At 35.0% G+C, this 19,528-nt stretch overlaps 1 protein-coding gene across 1 annotated transcript; it reads left to right on the top strand.

The window, feature by feature from the left end:
• The first annotated feature begins 272 nt into the window (after window positions 1-272).
• Window positions 273-5,403, top strand: LOC131064744 (protein NRT1/ PTR FAMILY 5.7). The gene is made up of 4 exons (XM_057999015.2): window positions 273-658; window positions 1,086-1,303; window positions 2,433-2,995; window positions 4,429-5,403. Exons 1-4 carry the CDS (start codon window positions 496-498, stop codon window positions 5,321-5,323), a joined length of 1,839 nt encoding a protein of 612 aa, XP_057854998.2. The 5' UTR covers window positions 273-495; the 3' UTR covers window positions 5,324-5,403.
• The last annotated feature ends 14,125 nt before the right edge of the window (window positions 5,404-19,528 follow it).

Below are 19,528 nucleotides of genomic sequence, written 5' to 3'. Positions count from 1 at the left end.
CAAGAAAAAGAAAATGTACAGCAAATTGTCAAATATAAAACCAAATGTTTTAGGAAGTGGAGTTTGGTGTGGAATATGATTCTTTTAGTGGGGAGGTGTTTTTCAGCATTTTGTTCACATTTTCAACATGCACTTTAGCAAGTTGTGTCCCATCCAAAAAGTAATATTTATTATTTGCACTTTATTCCAAATTTTTCTCCATGGAATAGCTGGCCTCCTTGTATAAATAGTCTATACACCATACCCTATCTCCATAACATCTGGGTGTGAAGTACAAGCCATAGAGAATCACAAATGCCGTGTAATGTCTGCAGAAAAAGGATTTTTTAAGTAGAATCTATGGTTTCAGTACATCATCTCATTAAATATATTTGACTGTTGTCATAGCTGAGAGACTGACTTACAATAACTTTTTCTATAAATAAATCAGTAGTCTTCATTCTGTGACTCCACAGACTAATTTGGGTCACATTGTCAATTGTTTTGGGTGGTATCATGGGTTTCTTCTGTTGGCGAGAGTGGTTCGAATTTTGGAAGAAACCTGCAGTAAGCAGGGAAGATGGTGAAGAATGGGTAAATGATGGATCAGTTGATCTTAGAGGAAGGTCTGTTATGAAGTCAAAGTCTGGAGGATGGAAGGCTTCTCTTTTCATAATCGGTAATTAGTTACAATACACAATTAAACATTTTTAGGCTTCACAATGTTCACAATTTTTTTAATTGTGTTTTTTTAAGGATTTGTTTAAAGTTTTGTAGAGATTCTCTTAGTTTCATGAAATTTATATTTATAGTTCTTTATTACTGGTTGATAGATCATGAAGTGTAATCTGAAACATTGATATAGAAAATTTACATGTAATTTAATCTAGAAGCAACATAATCTGTTGTTTATTTACTGTTAATATCATTAATATGTTGTTAATGTGCTGTTAATGATCTGTTATTCTGTTTAAGCTGTCTTTACACTGTTTTGCTATAAAATCAGCACCCTTGTTTGCTATTATTAATATAAAAAATAATAACCTGCAATAAAGATTGAGAAAATCTGATGTGATTAACTTATTCCTTGACTTTTTGTTTCACAGGAGTTGAGTTCAGTGAAAGGTTGACATACTATGGAGTGGCCTCCAATTTGATAATCTACTTAACCACTGTGTTGCATGAAGGAGTTGCCACATCTGCAAAGAATGTGAATAACTGGTCAGGAGTCACAACTGTCATGCCCCTTGTGGGAGGATTTCTAGCAGATGCATACTTTGGTCGTTATTGGATGGTACTAATCTCCTCTGTGATATATCTCTTGGTAAGCCAATCTCTGCAAACATACCCAAAAATGGCTTCCTTGAAAACTTGCACTACGTCTTGTCCTATGCTTTCCACTTTACTTTAGACGGTACATGTGTTTTACTGGGTGGCTGTTATATTCTTAAATGTACTTTGCAGACACCCATTATATGTTTCTTTTTTCAGTTTGTAAAGTTTTATTACCATTTGATGTTAGAAGAGGCTTTAAGGTTCTTTGAGGATTAAGCTCATTAAAGTTCTTCACCATTGGATGGTAGGAGGCCCTGAGAGGATATATACGCTTTCTTTTAAGATTTTGAACCTTCCCAGTGATGGGCCATGAGGTTGTTGATTCTTGCTCAAGCTTTCGTGGAATTGCCTCCTTTGTATGGTCTCCTTTAATGGATGATTGTACTTTAAAGTAGAATTAACCTGTTTTGATTGGAGATGGACATTAGCATGGATTCTTTGGTGACGTTATCGTCTCAGATGTTTCATTGTTGCCTGCAATTAAACATTCCTTATCTGAGAAGGTAATTATTCATTGCAATTTCCAATGAATGGTCCACTGAATATGACAGCTAATATCACCCCTCTCCCTTGCTCCCAACCCAAAGAAAAAGTTCCTCGGTAGATTTAATTGTACATAGACAAAGAATCTTGATCTTTCCTTTTCGCAAAGACCCTTAAGGGTATTGGTATGCATTGTTTCTGTGAATTTTTGTTCTTAATGTTTCAGATTAAACTTCATTCACAAAGAAAGATTAAGAATGTTTAAGAATGTTAGTATGCATTGTTTATGGATTTGACAAAGAGACATTAAAGCTGTTAAAAGTGTTAATATGCATTGTTTTTCTAGGTTTTCCAAAACACTTTAAATCAAAATCCATCAAAATCCATCAAAACAAAAAGAAAGAAAAAGCATTAAGAATATTTCATAGGTCTCGTATTATATTAGCAAAGAATGTTGAGCCTTGAGACAAATCTATTCACACTTCCATCTAATATTCACAAGAATAATGGAACAAAGAATTAATTTTGATTATGGGTTATTATGGTGGTAAATATTTTCTACAATGGTTTTCTAAATCACTGTCATACAATGACTGAGCAAACCAGTTAATCTCAAGTTTGTTTCATGTTCACAGGGATTAGTATTGCTGACCCTCTCAGCTTCACTCACTGCCTTGAAGCCTCCACAGTGTGATAAAGCCAACTTGACATGCAATCCCCATTCAACATCCACACAAGTTGGGATCTTCTTCTTTGCCTTGTATTTGATATCTATAGGCACAGGTGGTCACAAACCTTCTCTCCAAGCCTTTGGGGCAGACCAATTCAATGAACAAGACAGTACAGAAAAGCTGAAAAAAATATCTTTTTTCAATTGGTGGTACTTTGGTCTGTGTGGAGGTGTTCTTGTTGCAGTCACAGTTGTTGTATATGTTCAGGACAATATAGGCTGGGGTATCGGCTTTTCCATCCCTACAGCAGCCATGGCTGTGACACTCATCTTGTTTTTGTTTGGAACTCCGTATTACAGAAACAGGATCCCCAGAGGCAGTCCTCTAACTCGGATACTACAAGTCTTTGTTGCTGCCATCAGGAACAGGAACCAGAAGAATCCCGAAGTGGGTCTTCTCTATGAGAAATTGGATCTGGAAGACATCAGATCTGGGCAGAGGTTGTTATCACATACAGAAAACTTAAAGTAAGTGCAATTTTTATGACTTTGTTATTTTTCAACATCGTTTGAATATTCTTTACGATTGTTAACTTGATTAAGTTATGTGAAATTTTTTGAATCAATGTTTTGGATCACACTCCTAATTTATCATTAAGATAGTGAAGAGTTAAGAGAATAGAAATGATCTAAAATATTGATTCAAAAAATTGCACATTTAATTTAATTTAATTCAGAAACAGCAATGATCTACAGTATGGATTGTAGAAATGTTACATCATTAATTCTTAATTTGGTGATAAGCATGATAGTAAATTGGAATTCACTAATATCATGTAACTTCGTGTTTTCTAAGAATGAGAAAGTTTAGCTTACAAATTTTTAGATTAGATTATGTTCTTATCTGCTGGGAAGGTAATTAGTTCCGCTGGGGTCTTTTAGAATAGTAGGGGGATTCATTTTCTCATCAATTTTTCTGATCATATTATATAATCTATCATCAGAGACAATCAGAATTTTTTTTTTTTTGAAACCTCCTTCATATTAGAAGCCAACAATATGAAGCCAACTATGAAAGATCAAGAGTCACAGCTTAGAATTTCACTATAAATGTCCCTACGGGAAATTGAACTTGTGTCTCCACGATGAAAACCCAATGTTTTAACTGACTAAACTCAACTCCTTAGGTATAGGAAATAATTAAACCATAGATCAATTAAAAACATTAACTCTTGTCCGAAGAGGTTCATCCTAAAACTTGTGCTCCCGTATAAGATAGCTAAAACGACTTTGTGAATAAAAAATCTTCCCAAAAATAATAAAATTATAATCTAATCAATAAAATTTACAAATTAAACTTGATCATTCTTAAAATCTTTATATAGGATCCCAAATGAGTAAAAGCCAACTCCTTATGCATTTTGAGACAATGTATTACTTAATCTTCCTGTCCACCTGGGTAAGTTGTGGTACTGTGTGGCCCTAAGCAAAAGTAGTTGTTAAGACAAACCTCTTTAGCAATAGCAGTAAGGAAAGTATTAAACTTAATGGTCCCCATTGGTAACGTATATAATCATGGTATGGAAGAAAATCCCAGGCTACACTAATCCATGAGCATTTGTTTGGGTATTATAAAAAGCTTAAAAAATTAGTTTTTCCGTTATCCTTAAGTGGGACACTATATTTGGATTTGAAGATTGACTTTCATTATGGAGATTATAGAATTCAGGCTCCTTTACTATTAAGTCAACTTAAATTATACTCCAAATGCTTCATCAAATTATCACTGTAACCTCTAAATGTTGTTAAATTATATCTTTAAGATCATATTATTGTGGTCACAATCAATGGTTCATATTATTGCTGAATGTAATATTTATTCTGGATTAAATGTTATTTTATCTCAAGTTGTTGGATATATGACATCTGATGGGAATGTGGAATTGAAATTTAATGTTAAGGTTCTTGGACAAAGCAGCCATAGTGGTACAAACTGATGCAGATGGAGCAGGAAACACTAGATCAAAGGAGCCAAATCCATGGAAAGTGTGCACAATAACTCAAGTAGAGGAAACCAAGCTTATAATAAGGATGGTACCTATCTGGTTATGTTGCCTAACCTATGGAGTGGCAATAGCTCAAGGAACCACCTTTTTCATAAAGCAAGGCTACACCATGGATAGAAGAATGGGGTCTCATTTTCTAATCCCCCCAGCCTCTCTTCTTACCTTCACTGCTGGTTCCATGGTTATTTTTGTGGCAATCTATGATAGATTTCTAGTCCCCATAGCAAGAAAGTTCACAGGAAATGAAAGAGGGATAAGCATACTTCAAAGAATTGGTGTGGGCATGTTCTTCTCCATCCTCTTCCTAATATGTGCAGCTCTTTCTGAGAAAAAGAGGGTAAATGCAGCAAAGAGCCATGGATTACTTGACACTCCCAAGGCTACAGTACCCCTCAGTGTTTTCTGGCTAAGCCCACAGTTCATATTGCTTGGAATAGCAGATGTGTTCACACTGGTGGGATTGCAGGAATATTTCTATGATCAAGTCCCTGACAACATGAGAAGCTTGGGGATTGCCTTTTATCTGAGTGTTGTGGGTGTTGCAAGTTTTATCAGCAGTCTTCTCATCACTATTACAGGTAAGGCCAGTGAAAGAGGAGGTCATGGGGGATGGTTTGTCAACAATCTCAACAGATGCCATTTAGATTATTTCTACTGGCTCTTGGCTTCTCTCAGTGCTGTCAACTTATGCCTCTATATCTACATTGCAAGAAAATACACATACAAGAAAGTCAAACCAATAGAGGAAAACAGTATACATCAGTCTGCTGTTCACACCAACAAAACTTAGTGCACATCATTGATGTGTACAATGTTATAAAATGTAACGTAATTATAGCTATGTTATAAAATGTAATGCAATTATAGCTATCTATCTATTGTAGTCAATCGTAGTAGTTTATAAGAAGTATGGCTTGTTGGACAACCACTTGCGTTTTTTTGTTTTAACAACCATTTGCATAGTTTTTTGTTTTATTTCTAATAATGAAAGTTTTGAATATTAAGTTTTTATAAGTCTCTGGGTTATCTTTAGATTTCTATATAGAAAGGCAACTGTAACTCATTCATCATCAGTTAGTCTATTGAATCAAGAAACTCTTATAATCTATTGAATCAATAGAATAATTTTATTTTTTATAAATTTATATTTCTTTCATTTGATATCAGAATAGATTCAAAAAGTTATCTGAACTAAAGAATTTAGAAAAATAAAGTAGTTTTTCATTGACTTCCAATAGCTTATATGAGTCCAACCGAAAGTAATGGCTGAACAATTTGGACCATTTTATAAATGATCTTAAGAACATTGAATAAACATTGAAAATTTATCAATCTCTTTTTAGGACAATCATGAGCTGTTTTGACTTGGTATCAAATATTAAAAGGCAATTTTAACAAAGTTCTATCTTCCTGTTTGACAAAAGAAAAGTCACTTTGTTATGATGGCCACTGTTTAAATTATAGAAAACTATGGCATTGTTTGATTAATGTATTCTTTTCTGTCAAGATTCATCATGCTTACTTTTGATTGTTGCCTTGATTGACTATAATATTATAAAGTATTATCGATGTTGAACTGTGTTGACCAGAGATTAATAACATTATGAGTTCTGTACTTCCATTCCTGGTCTTGGTTGATTGCACGAGGACTTGTGGGTTAGCAAAAAGTGTAACTATCTCCATTATAATATGACAAAGCTAAAATCGTTTTCCACTTTCTTTTGCCTCCACCGGTTAGATAATTATTAGGGTTTTATTATTATTCTAAATTATCTTTATATATCTAGTGGGTGCACGATTTAAAATGTACCAATCAGCTTTTAGTTTTGAAGTTTTTATGACTACACCATGTTAGTGCTTGATCTTAATCCCAAAAAAACAAGGATGATTTTCAAATATTAATGATTTATCATTAAATTCTAATTTATAAATAATAGTATTTTTTGTAAATGGGGTGTGACTAAGTGTTAGGCTTATTGGTTTTTTATTGAATGCTAAAGTTCAATTCTCTTTCAAAATATTTTATACTTGAAAATATGTTGAATGGATATCTATATCTAGTATGAAAAACATGTTGAATGGACATCTTGGCACTTGATTTGTAGATGGATTAGAATCAAATAAAACCTCTAAATCAATCAATGCAAAGTGGACATTATTTTTTATGATGTTATAATATAGAATTGGCTTTGATGTTAAAGACTTGAGATTACTAAGGTGTAAGAGATTCAAGGCTTGAGATTGGGTGCTTTAGATTACTAAGGTGTAAGAGATTCAAGGCTTGAGATTGGGTGCACTTGATTTGTAGATAGATTAGAGTCAAAAAAAATTTCTATATAAATGCAAAGTGGACAATAATTTTTGTGATGTTATATTATAGAACTGGATTTGATACTAGAGGCTTAAGATTACTAAGGTGTAAAAGATTCAAGGCTTGAGATTGGGTTGTGCATGTTGGTGTTTCCAATAAATTGCTTAATTATCCCTCTAGAATAGTCATTTGTAATGCTCAAGGCTTTCAAATTAGTAGCCAACAAATAGGAGATGATAAATTGTTCTCCTCTACACTTTAGGCTTTGTTAAACCCAGGGGTGTCCTTTATCTCAATATCAAAAGAATTGTCTTTCATTGTATTATAATATTGTGGTATAGAAAAAATGTTCTCACAAATTTGCACCAAGAGATGTAAAATCAACCCAAATTTGGATATGTTCTTGGAGAATTTCTTACTATTGGCTTTAAGAACATATATTAAAAAATATAAAACAACTTACAGAACAAAAGGATTCAAATAATTTATCTTTAAATTCAATGTTCTTCTAGACCTTTGGACAAATAAACCCTAGATCGGTGCCTTACCAAGGTACAAAGTCAAATCTCACAACGCAAATGTTTCTTTTTTGACATCCAAACTTCAAATTCAACTTGGCTATAACAATATCATTGCCTTACAATTACACACCCAATAAAGAGTATTTCCTACAATTCTACTTACTATTGGTTAACACATTTTGTTACAAGCTAGGGTTGTCGTTGCACCAAAAGATTGACCTGTCAATGTTGGCCCACTGCCAACAATCCCCCTCCAAGCGTCACTTGCCACGGCCTGCATGATTCAAACCTGTGACCAAGCTCTAATACCAATGGTTACAAGCTAAGGTTGTCATTGCACCAAAAGATCGACCTATCAATGCCCGATACAACCACTAGACTTATAGAATCCATAGGAGGCTGTTAAACCATGTCGTGAATCCCTACGAGGGATGCTAGCCCACTGCCAACACATTTGTCGTCCCAAAATAAATGAACTTTGACTCTATTTAACCCAAGGAATGAGGACAAAAAAATTAACAATAGTTGGGTAAGTTATTAATTAACTTCTCGTTGAATTTTGAAGGTACAACTCCCTTATTAGATCAACTTTTTAGATTTTGAAATTATATAAACGAGGTATGCTTTTAACCAAAAATTAGATGCAATCAACATTTATCCGTACCCATGAAATACATGCAATACAAAATCAACAACAAATAAACTAGATTTTGAAACAACTTTTCAACATACAAGTTGTATAATAAATGGAATGTTATGAATTTAATAGAATTTTTTTACCAAATAAGGAGTAGAAAATTTTGAAACAATTACAACACTCAAATATATCCTTTTGTACCCACTCTTGAATGATATTGGCATAAGATATATCCTTTTGTACCTTTCATACCATCTCTTTACAAAATGTTTATCTTGGGTCAAAGGATGTACTAGCTTGACTTACTAGTTGAGGAGTGGGGTCAACTAGGGATTTTCAACAATTAGTTAAAAGTTGAACAACCTTTAACAACCTTTTTTTAGCTCATATTTGTCATGTTTATCTTTTGTTCTTCTCTCAAATTTTAGAGGTTGTCACCTAAAAATTATGAACATCTCCATCCCTGCTTGGAGGTCCTAAGTCGAGTAGGTCATATTGTAATAACTTGTAGTGGCCTGACTAGGCTCTTTTTGAGCTAAAGGATGTGTTATCTCCATAAATAGATTCCTAGTATTACTATCCTTCATTAACTTGGACTAAGTTTTTATCTTTTTAGGCTAAGAGGATGCTTCTGGAAACTGTCATACAATATTTGCATCAAGTAGATTGACTGAGACTTTTTTTCTCTTTTTGGAAAGAGTATTTTTTAGTCATGAGACTGAATAAGGGGTGCCTACATCTCTTGTTTTAGATTGAGTTCTTGGGGATGAGAAACTCAAGGATCTTCTCAATGGAGGATTTTTAGTGATAGTTTGAAATTTGAAAGGGAAAGATGAAGAATGTTTACTCTTCAGAGAAGACTTGTGGGTATGTGTTGGATCATGGTGGGCCAAATGGACCCTTAAGTGGCAATGAAAATCAGAAAAAATAGAGTTAGACAACTTGACATAAAAATTTGAATAAGTTACCAACATTATTTCAAAAATATGTAAGTATAGAATTTGTAGAAAATTGAATGTAGTTTCTAAGCTACTAGTTGTTTTCTAAAAAAAAATCTATTTGACAAAAAATTTGAAATTTCAATGTAGTAGTACTAAAATTTTAGGAAAAAGATAAGAAGTTGGTGTCTGTTTGACCACCCTAACCACAATCAAATCATAATATTTTCTTATAAGATTTTAGAGAAGTAGAAGACTCATGTTTAGATGTGACACATATTTTTTTTGTAATTTTTTAAAAATAAATAATTAATTGTGATTTTTTTACCACAACTTTTTTAAAATATAAAAACTCGTATGTCTGACCGCCATAACTTGGTAAAAAATTTATGAAATTCATTTTTTTAAATCCCACAGTAAATGAAGCATATAATGTGATGCACGTTTCAGATTCAAAAAATGTGATACCATTTGAAAGTTATAGATATTTTTCAATCAGCCTATCATTCATGACTTTAGTTAGAATATTGCCACTTTTTGGCCTCTCACGATCCTGCACATACCCTTGTCTATCACACTTTTTGGCCAAACTTGACACTAAATCAACATTTTGTATCAGATCTTTACTTTCTAAAACCTATAGCTGCTAAACCATTAAGAATTCAAAGATGAAGTAAGCTAATAATTTGTGAGATTTTTCATTGGTGCAGGAGCACTTTTGGGTCCAAGGGGCATATAAGGAATTTATCTTTTATTTTCATGTTTTTTGTTCACTTGGAATGTAATAAGGTCTTGAGGACCTATTTTGAAACATTGTGAAGTCATGTGAAGTAATCTTGTAGGCATTGTTGCCAATTGCTTGAATGTAACCAATTAGGACCCATTGGTCAAAGGTGGTCAACGCCTCCTAATATGTGGTATGGGAGTGGAATTGATGTAATCCATGTTTTGAAGACCTTTGTGGAAAATAGACATTGTATTTGTGGGATTTAGAGTGATTTTGTATAGGGAGACAAAAGTTGTCAACTTTGTCAAAAGTTGCTAGTGCAACTTTTACATCTTTTTGGTTCAATGTGTCAACTAATCTCTCCAATGGCTAATTGATTCAAAACATAGTTAGAACCAGTTGGGAGGAGTGTAAGGGGTATAAATGTGTCTTTCTCTAACTGAAGGGAGGTTGATTGATGTAATTTTGGAGGAGAAATAAAAGAACTTGCTCTGTTTTTTGCACTTTCTCATGTTTTTGTTGTAACAATCATTTTGTACGGTCATGTACAGTGCTCCCATGGTACAAACCTAACATCACTAGAAAGGGGAGAGAGTCTACTTTCATTTCCAACTGATTTGGGCTTGATCCATTGAGTGTAGACAAATTTAGAGGCATTTGACTGCAAACAGGTCTGAAACCCTCACTGTTTAGGGTTTTTAGACAAAAATGCACATAAGTTAGCATTCCACTATAAAAAAAAACTGTAACTTGGGGGAATGCTAGGTTTTAGAGTCTATTTTCATGTTTGGGTAGTGGTAGAGAAAGACATGTCGGTGGCAAGTAGATATTTGTGATTTTGGGTCTAGCATCTTCATGTGATAGACCAAGAAGTAGGGTTTGGAGTGCAAACTATGTTGTAGTGGTAGATTTAAAAGATTTAGGTACAGTTAAAGGTTGGAAGATTTAGTTTGAAGTTGGTTGTGACATGTACCAAGTGGTACCATGTTTTTATGTAACATTCTTAAGGCACTTGACTTGTGAGGGAGTCCTATTGGAGGCCTAACGAAGTAGGATAGTCTTGGGGTGTTTGGTTTGAATAAGTGGTCCTTAATTCTTGTTTTTGTTGTCTAGATATGTGTGGAGACTTCTTGAATTCCCTTGGATAGTGCCTACATGCCTCGTTGAAAGAGTTATGCCCTTGAGAGTATTCAGAGTAACCAACTAGGACTAATTTGGCATCATCTTTGTTGACAATTACGAGACCACCCTAAGTCTGTGTAAATGGTGTCCTTGTTTTGTTTTGAGGGTCTCCTGTTGTAGTATAGACCTAGAATGGTTGTGCACACCCCTGATTGTAATGATTCATTGTGTTCTTTTGGCCTTAGTGCAAGGTGTCAATACTGTCCTAGAACAAGAGGGTTTGTGAAGGGGTACCCATGATGAACTTTTGGTCTAACTAATCCATTTGAAGGTTGGAAAGGTTTTAAGTGTAGATAGCCTCTGCATCATTCATATAGATTCTAAATATATAGATTTTTAAATAATTATAAATTAATTGTCCATATTGTTATGTAACTTTAAATAACTCAATATTTACAGTAACCAACATTTTCAAAAGTGACATTTATTTGGTAATGCATAGCATTTTTTAGAGCAAGAAGGAAATTCTAATTTTTGAAATATAGAATTGTCACACCAATATCTAGTGAATGGATATTTTATCATAATTTTTTGTTACATATATTTTTTTTTGTTAATTTTTGAAGACAAAGTAATTGTAATTTGGATAGAGGTATATTTCGTAATGCATAATTTTTTTTGTATGCATTTAAATTAACTTATTTTTGTGTTGAAATGAGGATATCAATACCTAGGGAAAAGATATTTTTTACAATTTTTTTTCTCTATTTTTCAAAATTTTCACATGTATGAAACACAATCCTTAATGTTCAATAAAAAACCTACATTCATAAGAAATAAAACATAAATAATTTAATAAAATTAAATATATTAAAAATATACTATTCTGAAAGCTTATACTAAGGACTAAATATTTTTAGAAAAAACCTTATAAATGAGTTCATTTGACCCCTTAAAAGCTAATGTAAAACTATTTTTTATCAGCATTTTGATAGGTGTGAAGGAGACTCTATTGCAGGTATGATTTAGAAGTAGAGAGGTTCTATCCAAGAAATTTTGATCTAAGAGCCTTTGATCTAACTCTCTTCAATTAATTACTTCAAATGGGACCTCTTAAAACTTAAATTATTATATTTTCAAAAAATGTATGATTTTAACAAAAAACAGGATGTACTAAAAAGTGTAACCCAATATTGTGGGATCACCTAGGAGTCTAGCTAAGGTCCAAATGAATGAAGATAATGTTAGACAGTTCAAATAACCAAAAGACAACTGAGAGGGTGGGGGGGTGAATCAGTTGTCACAGATTACAAGAACATTCAACAATTAAAAACTTTAATACCAAAACCCAAATCATTAATACTAGAATAGCAATTAATCAATTAAGCATGAACAATAATCACAGAATAAAAGCCATCCACACAACACCAAGATTTTTATGTGGAAAGCCCGGTAAAGGGAAAAACCAAGTTGGGAAGCCTACCCACAGTCAAATAATACTTTTGCAATAAGTATGTGAATTATAATGAAGGGGCTTGCACTTGCAGGAAGGCCAACAACCTAGAGTGCACTAATCATCACAAAAGGAGCCTCACTGACTACATACAAATCCAGACTACAATCTGGAGAAGTGTTGAACTTCAAAAGATAGCATCTCCTATGCTCGAGTATAATTTCGGTTAAGCTCAATACTAGAGGACTAAATCCTCTTACATAAACCCAATTCGATCTCCAATGATCGACCAACTCCTCTGCCTGAATGATATTACATTTTTTCACACATTACATTCCTTGACCATGAACTCTTACATTAACCATGATGATCTAGAATGAGATCTTACATCTATATATACAAACCCTCGACCATAAACAATCAAGTCGGCCACCAAATAATAAATCGATTACATAATTACAAACCATGTCGGCCTTAGAAAAAACAAGTAATATCAACACATAAGACATCCCGAAAATACATCAATAGGTCGTATCCACATGTTACATTAAAGTCAGTCCATAACCTAGATCAACCGGGGCCAAATATAGGTCCACACACTTCAGCAATGATCTCCAACTGCCAAGTCTTGAACATGATCACCAACAACATCTTGAAACTCCATCAAAAGCTGCACCAACACCACTTATGCAATTCATCAAAGATTTCCATCAAAAGCTCTACCGGTGAAACCCTCATTGGAACCAGAAACCAATCTTCTAAGCAAGCAGGATAGCATCCAATCACCAACCAAAACCAATTGACCAAATATGAGTATAAGTATCATGAACAAGCCAATTCCATTACCAGACTATACCAGAGCCTGTCTGATCATACCAGATCCAATTTAACCAAAAACCACTTAACCTACCGGGACTAGAAGGGTGTCGATAAAGCATCCAAACAGCTAGTGTTGACATCAATGACAAAACATCAATGCAACACATAATCAATTCCACCAAATGGCCAACAGATAAATCTCCTCTATTTTCACTTCTCATTCTCTGTCCTTTTCTTTCTCCTCTTTTTTCTCTTTCTTTATGATATGGTGGACCATCCCCATAAGTTTTTTGTAGGTTCTTTTCTCCTCTTAGGGGGCTCTTCACTACCTCCTCCTCCTCTTCCTCCTAGTGTAGTTACTTGTTTAGTAGAGGGTAAAAGCACAAATATGTGTCATGTTTCGGGCCAACATATCAGTGTTGAGATCCAAGAACATTGACAGGGGGGAGGTGAATCAATGTTCTGTCAGAACGATTAAATTTAACCTTATAAACACAACAACTTAGCAACTGGTATACATAAAAGCAGATAACAATAAGTAATAATTCAAACACACAGGTGAATACCATAACACCACAAATTTATACGTGGAAGACCTCAATGAGGAAAAACCATGGCGGGATTGGAGACCCACAATATCTATCCACTGATCAGATGAATAAATATTACAATAAGGGGCATGCACATGCAAGAAGACCAACAACCTATAGAACACTACTCATCAAAAAAGGAGTCTCACTGACTACATAAAACATAGGACTATAATCTGGAATGAAGATTGAACTTCTAGAATATCATCTCCTATACTTGAGTACAGTTTTGGTTCAAGCTCAATATCGAAGGTCTTAACACTCTTACACAAACCCAACTCGATCACCTATGATCGACCAAAAACTTTGCATATGATTACAACTTTATTCACACACAGATAATCCCATAACCACAACCGACGATCTACAAAGAGATCTTACATCATATTTATACCAACTCAGGACCTAAAAAATTAGGTCGGCCACCTAAAAGATAATACAATAAATCCATTACATAAACCCACAAACCAATGATAGTCCAAGTTGGCCTAGGAACAAAACAAAAATAACCAAACAATAAATCCAACCAGTAATGCATCGGGAGCATCCACCAACACGTTACATAAAATGGTCCATAACCTAGCAAAATAAGACCAGACCTAAAATAGGTCACCATAAACCAAATGCAACACCATCGATCAACTAGAACACAAACAAGATAACCATTAGTCTCATGAGAACCTTCTAGAAGCCGCACCAACACCACTTCTTGGATCCATCAAAAGATCTTTAACAAAGCTTTGCCGATAGAACCCTTACTGGTAACCAAAAGGCTTACTAGAACATATGATAGCTTCCAGATCACCAAATCCTGAACCAACTGAATATGACATGCATCTGAATGACATGAATGACTGAGCCAAACCAATTTCACTAATCAGAGCATACCAGAGACAAATCTTCTGATCATCATCAAACACCAACCATTCTACCAGAACCTGATAGATAACCTATTGGGACTCATTAAATTTGAGTCAAGTTTTGAGGCCCATTTCAAAATTTTGCTATTGCACTTCCAAATGACCAACTAATCTCATTCAGAGTGGCCTATTTAGAAAGAGGGTAAAATGGAGCCAGTTAATTATCAAAGGGTAAGGCTTGGGAATTGTCGTACAACTTTTATTTGACTAATGAAGGTGTTGTGCAACTTTCAGAATTCAGTTTGGATCAATTTATCAAGTACCCATTTCAAGGGGTGAGTCGAAAGTGCATGTTAGGTGCAAATGCATATTTTATTGAGTAGCCTACTTTGAGCTGCTATAAATTTTGCCCTGTTGATCATCATGGTGAAATTAAAAGTAAATTTAATTCTATGCATAAAAGTGAGTCCACATGCCAAATTTCAAGTTCCTGTGAATCCATTTGTAGTTTGTACTATTTGCATAAGTCCCCATTTCAGGAGCTAGTTAGAGGCTCTCTTTGCACATTTGTAAAAGATGCCTCGGTGAATGTCATGTCAGAATGTTTTTTTCAGGCTATTGCTAGTATAAAAGACAAGCTATGTTTTAAATTTCAAGCTCTTGCCAATCCGTTTGATCAGTTTTCAAAAGGGTTTCTTGAGCCACCTTATTCAGTGTTTTGTATTTTCATTGCTACATCAATTAAAGTGGCTATTTCCATGAGTACACTATTTGTACCCTATCAGCTTCTTGGTCCAACTGAGCATTCTAAGTTTTGATCTGTACTTCAAGGTACCTATGCCTCAGATTTGAGGGTCTACAAAGATTGTTTGATATTTTTAAGAAAGGCATCATTAGCTCCCTACGCATTGACCTTATTAGGTTCGTAGTGCTGACAAAGCCCGTTGGTCATCTTTGACCATTAATATTTATTCACTCGGATTCATCTTGAGAAACGTCTTGGCAGAGTTAATGTTTGTATATCAGAGTACACACCTGTCAGTTGGCGGAGTCCAAAAGGATGTTTTGACCATTTTGAAAATTACATCTTTGCGATTAAATGCGAAAATGTGGCGTAGGCACCTGAAAGTTGCAAAACTTTGTTTGATGATCAGAAAATGGTGTTGATCAATTCCATAGGCATGTTCAAGGTTCTTGAGGTATTTTAAAGGGTCAGTTGCATGAGAACGAATTTTGTTTTAGTCGGACCCACTTTGGGGCTCGACTTGGCTCATGCCCGTGCATTAATTTTATGGTCAAGTGGTTTTAAAATAACATGATGCATGCATAAAAAAATAAATGGAATGAATTTCAATGCTTTTACAATGGGGTTCTGAAAGTAATAGTTGCTCACAATCATTTACTTGGCAAATTTATCCTAAGTTGAATTCTGCCTGTGCAGTGTGAGGTGCCAGATGCAAGAGTTTGAGCAAATTGAATTTGTTAAAAGGGCATGGAAGTTTCCAAGCTAATGTGATTGGCAAGTGTATGCCCAAACTCCATGAGTTTTCCAATTATCCTTGTTGTGAGCTGGAGTGGGCATTTACAAACTTTTGTGCAAATTCAATTAATGCCAAGATCATCCTTGTTGTGGCACGTGAGGTAAAGACATGAGAAGGTTTTTAGAATTCTTAAAGCAAGTACCTTTGGCATGTGCATTGCCTTCTCCCCATCATGTTCTTGCTAGCAATCCATCCTCTCTCGTGTAGTGGTAAAGAAGGTGGGGGCATTTAATAAACATAAACCAAATGCAAGTGTTGCATGGTGAGGTAAATGTCTTTAGAAACCTTCAACCAATGCTATTGCTAGTTTAAACCAAGTCCACATTGGAAACAAAGAGGGGCATTCAAAAAATTTAAAGCAAATTGCAATTAGTAGGTGTAAAATTAGATTCCAGATCTGCAACATAGCTGAAAAGGGGCAGCAACAAAGACTCCATCAAATGCACATTGGCAGGCCCAAAGCTAACATCTCCCTTGTTGCATGTGAGTTGCTTTTGAAGTGCATATGGTGTGTGAGGAATGTGGCAATTGGGAAAGGTTTAATAAACTTTAAACATAATGCAATGGCACTTGTAGACCAACACTCCCCTTCCACATGATGGATGTTAAAAAGATCACATTAAACTTTCAAGCAGCAGGCATCAAGCCAAACCTCCCTACAAATGTGTGGAATGGGAAAGGTGAGGAAGGCATTGAAAACGGACAGAAAAATGCAATTAGTGAAGCCGATCCTCTCCCTCACGTGGCCCGTTTAGACAAAGCAAAGGTTGAAGCCACAATCCTCTCCTGCGTAGTGGCTGGAAGGAGGCAACACATTAGAAATTTTAAAGCAAATGCAACAAGGTGCCATGAAAATTCTCAAGAAAATGTTCAGAAAGTGTTGTCCCAGGATAAATGCCATTATCCCACATTGGTTGGGCAGGAGTATATTTAAAAGTAAATCTCCATGCATTCATAGTGTCAAAGCCTTGAAGGATTTTGATGCATGGTGCCGGTTGGGCGCCCAGTGGACCCGATGTGTGTGTGCGTGATTCTTGAGGCGACTGAGGATACTAGCTGGCAACCAGGCAGACCCCACATGTGCATGGTTCTTGAGACAAATTTTGTAGAGAAATGGCAAGTTAATTGGTGAGAAAGTTTAGAGGAGATCAACGACAGTTGCCATGTCGCGAGGCAAAGATGCTCGCCGGTTAAGCTGGTCCGGTGGCGGTCCAGTTGGCGAGTTCCAGTGAGGTGGCGATGATGTGGCTGACAAGTGGCAAACAAGTGGTGATGACATGGCCGATAAGTGGCAGATAGGTGAGGTGTCATCCTAGTGGACCCTGCGAGTGAATCACAAGCTACCACATGGCAGGGCATTAGATGAAAAATGTGAAAAATTAAAATTAAATGATATAGTTTCAACTATAGAGGAAAATTCAAATAATTTAAATGATGGGTTTGCATTCAAGATTAATTCTCTTAGAGGGTATTGTTTACCTGAAATGACAAGTAGTATATATCATCAAAAATCTCTCGAGATGAGGAATTTAGTCATGTAGTTTGTTTCAACAAACATGAGATATTTTGAGAGCACTTTCCATAGGAAGAAAAGGAGATATTTTGCAATTAGGGAAAAATGGACACATGGTGATCTTTGGTGCATTCTGGTTTTTCCCCCTCCTTCATATTCTCATTTCTTCTCAATTGTAAGGGTTAGAGAATTTTGGAGAAATGCTCTAGAGTTTCATGGTTTCCAGTTCTGAATCTCTTTTCCAAATCTTGTAAAATTCTATGGGTCTTTTCAGGGTATAGAGCTACATTTCAGTATTGTAGATTGTTTCTAGTTGTAAGTTTTACTTATGTTAGGCATGAGTATACTTTCCACAATATTGTCTCTAGGCATGTATTTCATTGTTACAAATTTTCCTCAGGGAGGCTGGAATTTGTCATCTCTAGGAGGTTGTTGTGACTGTTTGTAGGTATCCTTCAATGAAGGTTTTAAATTCTGTAATCAGTCATAAATAATGGAATATGTATCTAAGATCTGATAATTTAATGAATGAATTGAGTAATGCATTGATATGAGGTATTGATGCAGGAATATTTTATAAGGAAAACAAATTTGTAGCTAGGATTTGCATTTATAGTTTTGTGTGTGATTCCATGCCCAATGAACAAGACACTGGTCTTTGAAGGATTTGGGGATACTTTCAGATTCATACAAATTTAAAGAAAATCTATTTCCCTTTGTGTTTAGGGGTTGTGTTCTTTTCATTCCAAGCCTTGTTTCATCTATTATTTATACAGATTTAGCCAATTTGTAGTGTGTTTTTAATTGGTTGGGTTTGTGGAATGATCTATCTGCTTATTGTTTGATGCTGCCATATGTCTGTAACTGTTGTATTTAATGCATCAAAAAGGTGTCCCCCGCTATATCTAGTAGAACCTAAAGTGCAGAAGGATCATGAATTAGGGTCCTATGTTATGTTGTCCAAGTCCTTATGTGTTCCATAGATTGAAATTGGCCATTTCATAGAAGGATTGCAGGTGAGCTTGGGTTAACCAATTTTGGTGAACAACATAACCAAACAGGCTAGTGTTGACATCAATGCAACACATAATCAATTCCTCCAAATTGCCAACAATCTCCCCCTTTGGCATTGATGGCAACACTAGATGTGAAAAACATCCAAGTGCCAAGAAATGCCAAACAAATCTCCCCCAATGGAAGACATCCAACAAATGATATGTCAATGAAGTTCTTAACCAAATATCATTGTACCGATTAACCATTCATAGACCTTAACTAAACTCCCCCAATGGGATACAACCATTCTAAAATTTTGTTCCTCCCCCTTTGACTAATATCTATGTGAAGCTCTATTTTTCAGCTCTATTTTTCACATGTATACCTCTCCCCCTTTGACATCTTTCCCATAAATTTGACATAAAATATCAAAGAAAAATCATAGATCCTTTGAACCACATAGCTGACTTCTCCCCCCGAGTAGTAGCAGCAACTCATCAATCCAGAATGAATAATAGTTATGATAATGCACACTGGACTGATGCCAATAAACATCACTCAAGTCTCAACTGGAGGCATAGAGACCCCCAATATATCTCTAAAGTACTCAAATGATTCCTTAAACCAATCTGACTCATTTTCTTCCACCTTTTTCTTCAAAAAGTTATACTTAATTGATATGTGCTTTTTCTTAGAATGAAATACCGGATTCTTTGATATGCCAATAGCAGCAGAGTTATCACAATGAATAACTATCAGTTCATTACAATCCACCCTTATATCCTTCAACATTTTCTTCATCCATTGAACTTGTGTACAACTATTAGAAGCACCAACATACTCAACTTCAACAGTAGATAAGGAAGTACATGACCATTTCTTGCTGATCCATGAAACAAGTTTATTTCCAAGAAAGAAAATTTCACCGGGTGTGCCTTTTCGGTTATCTATGTCTCCAGCCCAATCT

Source organism: Cryptomeria japonica, chromosome 8, assembly GCF_030272615.1.
Source record: "Cryptomeria japonica chromosome 8, Sugi_1.0, whole genome shotgun sequence".
NCBI classification, from domain to species: Eukaryota; Viridiplantae; Streptophyta; class Pinopsida; order Cupressales; family Cupressaceae; genus Cryptomeria; species Cryptomeria japonica.
The sequence above is the reverse complement of the archived record's forward strand: the minus strand, read 5'-3'. Positions and strand labels throughout refer to the sequence as shown.